The following is a 9196-nucleotide window of genomic DNA, read 5'->3' on the forward strand; positions in this document are numbered from 1 at the left end:
TGAATATGCATACAGTATGTATGTTATCTAAATTTTGTCTCTTTCTTGCAACAAAATTAGTTTGTCACTTTGTCAGTTTCATTGAGTTCCTAAATTACTCTGACCAGTGACCATCATCATTTACCCTTCTTGTTTAAAATACTATACAATGTTAAAAATTGAATTTCAAGTAATATAAACATTTATTGTAAATAATCCCGGCATGTTTGAAAAAACTACTAGTAATATGTAAGCAATAACATCTTAAACATAGAAGTATTCACGCACAACGTGATATGTGTGCATCACCAAAGAAAAAAGAAAAAAACATCTCCTAATGTTGACATTTCTTTATATCGAATCAGTAGATCCAAACTCCAGAGTGCTATCTCCGGCATAGCAGAAATAAATAAAAGTGTAGTTATTACTGAATTTATTTTTATTTTTTGGTCATCACTTTTCTCTTCAAACGAACAATTAGTAACCGATCATATACTTCGTCTGTTCGTTCCAAAACATCTTCGACTGCTTCACCATCTCAGACCGTTCACTAATCATCCTCTCCTTCCAATACTCTTTGTTTCTACAAAAAAAAAAAAAATCCTTCATCATAAAATCAATAGTTTTAAAACACATACTCTCATTATTGATTCTCGCAATATTTGATTTCCATGAAAAAAAAACTTTGAGCAATCTATACCACCACAAGAAAACTATAGATAGTTATGAAAGTCTCAATCATAAAGAATTCAAAACTTTAAGCTTTTAGTAACTTGAAGTACAAAAATTCTATCAAAAAAACTTCATTTTCTAGTAACGTAAGTAACAAATTATATTTTGTCAGGTAAATTTCACAATAGTCATCAGTTCAAAATTTATGGACACACATATATACTGGTTTGGTGCTATCTAAAATTTGAGATTTGTCTCACCGTATCTTTAAGAGAAGATGCAGCTCGATCATGTGAACCGCTTCCGCGTAAACTCCCACCTACGCCAAGTAACAATCAAGTTCGACCTCATTCATAGTTAAATGAAAACAAAATGTTGCAAGAATCTAAGCAAACCTCTCTACAGATGGGACATTTGGAATTATTTGGTGCTGCTTTGATGCCTTGGAAAATCATTACAGAAGCAGCCGAGCACGCACATGCTTTACAAAATATGTGACCGCACTTTAAAGCATAGGGATTGAATACCGTTTCCTGCCCAATTAATCCACAAACAAATAGTTATAACTCTTCACATCCTGTGAGAAATGGTATAAATAAGTAAACTATATTTTGTTTGTGTAAAAGGTAGAGTAAGTTTTGTTACGAGGCAGATTGCGCAAGTTAGATCAAACTCGAGCTCTATTGAATTAGGCAGCATGAGTTGCATCATAGGTTGATCGTCGTTGAGATAATCACAAGAGACACGACCAAACGTTGAGTTCTTGAAGTTTCCAACTTTATCAAGCCCACAATTGAGATAAAAGGCTCCAAGTTCTATAAGCCAAGGTGAGTGCAAAAGCTCTATGCGCTCCGCTCGCATTTTCAACTTGAACTTCTTCCCATCCACTGAGCTATGCACCTGAAAACATTTAAAACCAGTTTTAAAGAGGTTGTATTTTTTTTCTTTCACATGCATTTACCTCTAACCTTGTCATATTTCTTGAGGATTTTACGGATGGCGATCGCATTCATGGTGATGTACTGAATCAAGATTTGACCCTCTTGGAGTAAAGCTTGTCTTTCGTCCGTGAAGCATCTGCGTAGACTCATCATGTATCTCTGCATCCCACTGGCTACATGAAGATGGAGAAGATGCCTCACTCTTGACCTGAAGCATCCCGCTATGTCAGAAGCTTCCTTCATCAGTTCCTCAAAGAACATCTCATCACACCCTGCATTGTAACACCATATCATTAACGTCAACCACCTAATTTTCAATAAAGAAAAAAACACACTCGACGACTTAACAATTTCACATTAAAAAAAACATCCTAAATATCCTGTTAGGATCCCACATTGAAAATAACTAGAATATACCTAATATAAGATATATGAGATATGAGATTTGAATCAGAAAGCATAAAACTTAACATGGTATTAGAACCTGATTTTAACCCAAGTAGAGTAATACAAAAGAGACATGAACTTATCAACTCATTCTCAATTGGTCATCATCTTTTTTTCTTTTTCTTTAAGCGTGACGACTATAAGGAAATTTAAGGGAGGGAAGTTATACATACAAGGGCAAGATTGGCATTGGCATGAATCAGACAGAGAAGTAGCCGATGAGATGATGTGTTCATCATTAGATCGTGTGGAGTTACATGTCGTCTTGCATTTCTTCAACACTTTCTTGAGTTTCTTATATTCTACATGACGACATTTTTCCAAGAACCACTCCTCTTCTCCACGTAGATATTCCGTAAACGTCTCTCCAAACTTCATCTTCTCACATTACACACAAATCTCAATCTTTATGCTGCAATATTAATATATGCCAATATGAGATACTTTCCAACCGAGCAAATAAATTAAATCAGTTAGGGATGACAGAATTGATCATATTGGAAAACATTGAGAAAGTGAAATTGAGTACGCCACAAAAGACTAAATTTCATATATAGAAACGAATTATTTGACTTTTTCTTAGAAAGAAAAAGATCGTAAAAAAAGAAAATTAGAGGAGATCGAGATATTTCAAAGCCAATTACCTTTTCTCACGTCAAAATCAAGGAATAAAATCAATTCAGTTAATTAAGAACAGCATTGATCTGGAAAATTCGACAGGAGAGCTTTGGTGGATCAGGAAGGCGATTAAAGTAACTCTATTCGCAATTTTTATCAAAAACAAAAAAAAAAACTATTGGGTATTCGATTCCTATTTTTAGGGTTTTGTTTTGCTTTTTCGGTATTTTTAAGGTTTTTGTTAAACACACAAATATTTCAGCGAAGTTGCTTTGGTACCTCAATAGTTTCGTATTAAACGGCATGCCACTTACGTGTTAGAAGAGTGCTAGATACCCAAAAAAAACGCGTCAGAATTTGATCCCATCGCTGCTCCAACGAATTGTGACAATTGTCGAATATATTTTACTTTAAATAACTCTCGGAATATATTTTACTTAATATGGTTCCAAAAAAAAAAAAGGTAATTTTAGTCTGAACATGAAAGAATAATTATTTTTTCCAAAGAATATAAGATATATGAATTTTATTTCGTTATTGTTTACGCATAATATATATGCTTTTTGTCCAAAAATAATATATATATATATATATATATGCCCTATACGGCTATACGGTACGTCTTTTTTTAATGGAACACAATTTTCTTTACATCAGCTCTGCAAACCTAAGGGGGAGGTATTGTTTTAGAATTTTTAGAAAGAATTTTAATGACTTTAAAAGTTAGGTAAAATATGTTGTTATTCAATCAAGACTTTTAAAAACTCTTTAAAAATTTGGTGTTATTGATTGTGGATTTGTAAAAAGTTATCTAAAATCTTGATAAATCTAGTGTTATTGGATTAAGAGTTTTATAAAGTCATTAAAAGTTTTATGTTATTCAAGTAAAACAAAAGAATCTTGGATTGTTAATGAATTCAAATTTTATGTTATTGGTTTAGGATTTTATATCATTTCCTTCATAACAAAAATCATGAAAACTCTTTCATCAAATAGAAAGATTTTACAAAATTAGAAAAAACAAATTATCAAGATTTTAAAAAACTTCCTAAACAATCTCTTATAATCCTTCATTTTTAACTTTCAATTTTCTATGATTCTAACAATCAGCAAAAACATAAAGTCATTAAAATTTTTTCTAAATCCTAAACCAATACCTCCCCCTAACTGATTTCAAATCATCCATATATGTAATTATTTGAGTCCTCTTCTAATATGGAAAGTTCTTTAAATCAGCTCTGCAAACCTAACTGATTTCAAACCACACCTATATTTAAGCATAAGAAAAAGAAAAAAAGCAAAGGTCACTGTGGGGTGCTTCAAAAGAACAAAAGGAAACTGATGAGAGACGAATGTGTGGATAGGGCCTTGGCTCTAGGAGAAGTAGACTGAAGACCACCTCCATCTTCAATCAAAAGAGCTTTGTAATCTTCTTTACCAAAATCTTTAGCAATTTCTACCAAATAGACATCAGAGTGCCTACTAACACAAACAAAACCCCAAGTGACAAAATCAAAATGCAAAAGTTCATTATATGTTGTCGATGATCAGATGCCATGGCTGGTACCTTAATAGATAATATGTCAAGAGGTAACTTTTTTAGTCTTTTGATATCTCAACTTAGATTTTGGAAATGTTTGTGTGAAAAGAATATATATATATATAACGTAATAATATGAAAAAACTTGATCCACTTGAAGCATATGTACCACCAGTGATTCTAGCTCAGCTACAGATTCAGGATCTTGGTATATTTTTCATGTGTTTTTTTTTTGCTATACATTCTGTTCTATAACTTCTTTGTTATATAACTAGCACATTCAATCTATTTTATGATGTTGGAGAGGGATTTTGAATGTGGAGAAACCTGAATTCGAGGCGTGTAGGCGCCAATTGCGTTCTGGTCCTGCTAGTTTTCAATATTTTTCAGACATACAAACCATTCATCGGATATGCTTATAATATTTCACTTATATTGGAACAAAATGTTAAATTCAAAGTTATAACTAAGTTTCTATTAAGTTTCTATACCAAAATGAGTGATGCAGAACATAAAGATAGGATAGAAACAAAACATATATGGTTGTGGGGAACACGCATAATATATAACATAATTGTAGTTAATGTGGATTCAATGGTATGAATTATGAAACAAAGTATAAATGGTGAAAGTTTTGAAACAACATTTTATAATAAATGGTGCAAAAAAAATGATTCTTATATTTTATTTTCATGAAATTTCTTACCGATCTGGTGAGTAGCACTAGGCAAGCATATTAGAATTCCCAACAAGTAAAGTTAAAGTTGTCAAGTAATCAGTTCTCGCACTAAAATTGGTATCATTACTTAGATGAAGTCTAAAAAATGCCTTTAAACTAAAACTAGTTTTTCTTTTTAAATGTCTTTTTACTGTAAACCCACGTACTGGTATATAAAACGACTAAAATAAATAATTCAACAAGAGTATGAATGAAGTTTCGAAAAATGAAATATATTCTAATTCTATACCTTTTCTTAGTCGTAACAACATGTCTTTCACAAAAAGGTGTAACTGATGACTATGATATGCTGCAAAGAATCATCAAGCTAGCCTCCACTTTTTCTTTTATGTTAAACGAACCTCCGCTTTAAACGATGGCCTTTGGTATTGGAACTTCCACTAATAGCAGAAATATATAGATGTTAAGAAATTATGAGTGGGTTCCTGATCACTTAGAGAAATGATGGGAGGCTATAGACCATATTTAATATTAAATTTCAATGATTGTATTGTAACCATATGTTAGTTTGACATTGACAAACACAGATATGTAAAAGGAATCGAATTCTTTGTTATGAAGAAATAATTGAAGAATTGAAGACATGCAATATATTTTTTAGAAAAATAGATAACAAGAAAGAAGAAGAGTTTTTTTTTTTCTTTCTTTACCGACGTCAATATATCTCGCATTGGTTCATTTCTTATATTTTCCAGTATCAGAGTAGCTAATGCGAGATTAACGCCAAACATAAAAGAGACAAAAAAAAATTCATGCTTAGTATCGTTGCGACGCCTTGCTTGTTATATTTATAGTCATGTTTGCCTTTTTTTTTTTTTAAAAATCTGTTTTGCCACTCTGGTTATTTATTACATTTCTGTACCATTAAATATTTGTATTATACTTTTACAATTTAATAAAGGTCTTAAGGTGTTTAAAAAAAAAAAAGAAGCATACAACCTTATCAGATTAATATAATATTTGGTATAACAAAGCAGTCTACGAACCTAGATATTAACAAAAAAAATAAGCAAAACATATGTAAAATATTTGTAAGTATGTGTTTTTATAACACATAAAATAGACTTTTATTGTCACATTAGTTTTTAAATACTTTGCAAGCAAAATAGACTTTATTTTGTTAAACTCAAGAAAACATTATAATATTCCAATGATTTTATCGAAGCTGAAGACTATAAGATCTTCGTCGATGCAATCTTCGACGAGGAAGAGATAAAAGGAGACCAGAGTAAGCTTACGTGTTTCTTTTTTGTTTGTGTGTTTTTTTTGTCTGTTTTAGTATATGAATTCAATATATCTCTCTTGGTTTTGAAACAAACTCAGCCTTTGGTGAATGATGAAAAAGACGAAATGGCTGAAGAGGTAATTCCTTTGAAAAGGAGAAGGAGTTTGCGCCAAAGGCGAGGAAGCGGTTGTAACAACAGCACAAGCCTTCTTAGCACATGCAGTGCCAGAAACCTTGTGGACGGTGAGGACGGTGCACTTATTATTCTCAACGATCATAAACGCCTGATTTTAGGTATTTTTTTCATGAGTGCAATATAAAACTTAGTAATCTTTCTTGTATAGTTTTTATGTGGTTGTGATGAGATGTATAGCTTTATATATATATAGAAAGAGTTCATTCCATCTTTTAACCCAAAAAAAGAGAGTATATATTTACTTTAATTTCTCGCTAGAAATAATTAGTATAACATATAAGTAGTTCAGTTTCAATAGTACTATTTTGGCCTAATTTCCAGAATAAAATGNCTAATGCGAGATTAACGCCAAACATAAAAGAGACAAAAAAAAATTCATGCTTAGTATCGTTGCGACGCCTTGCTTGTTATATTTATAGTCATGTTTGCCTTTTTTTTTTTTTAAAAATCTGTTTTGCCACTCTGGTTATTTATTACATTTCTGTACCATTAAATATTTGTATTATACTTTTACAATTTAATAAAGGTCTTAAGGTGTTTAAAAAAAAAAAAGAAGCATACAACCTTATCAGATTAATATAATATTTGGTATAACAAAGCAGTCTACGAACCTAGATATTAACAAAAAAAATAAGCAAAACATATGTAAAATATTTGTAAGTATGTGTTTTTATAACACATAAAATAGACTTTTATTGTCACATTAGTTTTTAAATACTTTGCAAGCAAAATAGACTTTATTTTGTTAAACTCAAGAAAACATTATAATATTCCAATGATTTTATCGAAGCTGAAGACTATAAGATCTTCGTCGATGCAATCTTCGACGAGGAAGAGATAAAAGGAGACCAGAGTAAGCTTACGTGTTTCTTTTTTGTTTGTGTGTTTTTTTTGTCTGTTTTAGTATATGAATTCAATATATCTCTCTTGGTTTTGAAACAAACTCAGCCTTTGGTGAATGATGAAAAAGACGAAATGGCTGAAGAGGTAATTCCTTTGAAAAGGAGAAGGAGTTTGCGCCAAAGGCGAGGAAGCGGTTGTAACAACAGCACAAGCCTTCTTAGCACATGCAGTGCCAGAAACCTTGTGGACGGTGAGGACGGTGCACTTATTATTCTCAACGATCATAAACGCCTGATTTTAGGTATTTTTTTCATGAGTGCAATATAAAACTTAGTAATCTTTCTTGTATAGTTTTTATGTGGTTGTGATGAGATGTATAGCTTTATATATATATAGAAAGAGTTCATTCCATCTTTTAACCCAAAAAAAGAGAGTATATATTTACTTTAATTTCTCGCTAGAAATAATTAGTATAACATATAAGTAGTTCAGTTTCAATAGTACTATTTTGGCCTAATTTCCAGAATAAAATGTATATATAAAAAAATATACGATGCAGAATGAGAATCATGAAGCCGAATAATAGCTTTTTGTTACGAGGAAATCTGACTCCGTTAATCTTTCGATGCCACGAACGGTCGAAGAAGAGGCAACTTTGAGTTTAAAAGTAAGATTCGATACGCAAAAAAAGAGTTTGGATGTGTGAATTATCAGCGCTTTTCGCCCAACTCATACAAATGCGTATACGTAAGCATATAATGAAAGTTTTAGTATTATTCCTGTTGAAAATGACGAACAATAATTCCCAACCAATAATATAGTAAAATTATCTGCCTCTATCAGTCCTTTTCAAATTATGATCTATCTACATTTTTTTCAGTAGTATTAGTTTTTTTTTCTCAAAATGTTGACTCTCAAAAGTTGAATTTAGTCGGTTTACTATTTCACCTAATGCCAAGGTTGGTCTGAAAGTCTTATTAAAGTTTTGGTGCAGTCCTCTCTCATCACTACACATTATGCGTATATTGTGCCTACACTCGGTATCATGTGGCTACCCATCAACGTTTTCAAGGTGGTCTTCAATGTCTTCAACGACTTATAAATTATTATTGAAATGTTTAAAAGTAATAATTTATTGTTTGAACTAAGTAATTTAGAAAATAGAGTTATGCTAATGAAATTCATATTAAGATTTTTGAATAATTTTTATAATCTCCTAAATTGTCAAAATTTTGATTATTTATACAATGTGATACTTATGTCTGATTCTTACGAAGAAACAGAAATGGGTTTGATAATTTTCAAATATTGTGTTTGGACTTTCAAAATTCCTCCTAAAAGAACGAAAAAAACAAAAAAAAAAAACTAAAACTAACAATTCCACACCTAATCTTCAAATTTTGATAACTTTGTTTGGACGACTTTTAAAAATGGGCTTGATATTTATTTGGCATTATTAGAGAATAAACTCGCTTGCGTCTACACTTTAACAACTAAGTATACTCTTATTACTATATACTTACGGTTTTGTCATGACAGGCTAACTATGATTCCATAAAAATAAATGTGTTTGGACTTAAAAAGAAACTGATGAATTGGCTAGGATCATTCATTGTTCATGAATAATCATGTGTACGCGAAGTCAAACACTAAGACAAAATAACAACATTACACTATTATTATTAAGGGTTTGTCATTACTCCGGCCACATGCACTCATCCATCCGCCTTCCCTTTTTATTGGGCCGAACTCCGAAGGGTTGACCAAATCCCGTCATCTCTATCAATGCTGGCGCTAAAATATATGGGACACTAGAAAACAACAAAAGAGAGGAAATAAACTGGTGGAGTATATTATTCATTCATTCAATGTCAGTTGAAGATTAACTTAGGTGTGGCCTAAAATATTTATTTTTAAATGAATAAGTATTAAATATTTTTCTTCTATCATCTTTCTTCTTTTATTTTATTCTTCTTATTTTATTTGTCTATTATCA

The 9196-nt window shown here is 31.2% G+C and overlaps 1 protein-coding gene across 3 annotated transcripts; it reads right to left on the minus strand.

The window, feature by feature from the left end:
• On the minus strand, nt 206-5311 carry LOC104792706 (probable E3 ubiquitin-protein ligase BAH1-like). Of its 3 annotated transcripts, none has more exons than XM_010518915.2 (7): nt 5166-5311; nt 2213-2451; nt 1620-1864; nt 1297-1551; nt 1047-1184; nt 912-970; nt 206-562 (listed from the first exon to the last, which is right to left on the minus strand). In XM_010518915.2, exons 2-7 carry the CDS (start codon nt 2415-2417, stop codon nt 457-459), a joined length of 1008 nt encoding a protein of 335 aa, XP_010517217.1. In that variant the 5' UTR covers nt 2418-2451; nt 5166-5311; the 3' UTR covers nt 206-456. The 3 variants fall into 3 exon arrangements, with proteins under 3 accessions (XP_010517217.1, XP_010517218.1, XP_010517216.1); XM_010518916.2 differs by lacking the exon at nt 5166-5311 and adding an exon at nt 2972-2994; XM_010518914.2 differs by lacking the exon at nt 5166-5311 and adding an exon at nt 2684-2921.

Source organism: Camelina sativa, chromosome 6 (genome assembly GCF_000633955.1).
Source record: "Camelina sativa cultivar DH55 chromosome 6, Cs, whole genome shotgun sequence".
NCBI classification, from domain to species: domain Eukaryota; kingdom Viridiplantae; phylum Streptophyta; class Magnoliopsida; order Brassicales; family Brassicaceae; genus Camelina; species Camelina sativa.

Excerpts from the sequence above, each read along its gene's own strand:
- LOC104792706 (XM_010518915.2), bottom strand. The coding sequence starts at position 2,417 with ATGAAGTTTGGAGAGACGTTTACGGAATATCTACGTGGAGAAGAGGAG. Across the intron at positions 1,865-2,212 it reads CCAATGCCAATCTTGCCCTT|GGTGTGATGAGATGTTCTTT; the intron begins GTATGTATAACT and ends GTTACAATGCAG. Across the intron at positions 971-1,046 it reads AATGTCCCATCTGTAGAGAG|GTGGGAGTTTACGCGGAAGC; the intron begins GTTTGCTTAGAT and ends TACTTGGCGTAG.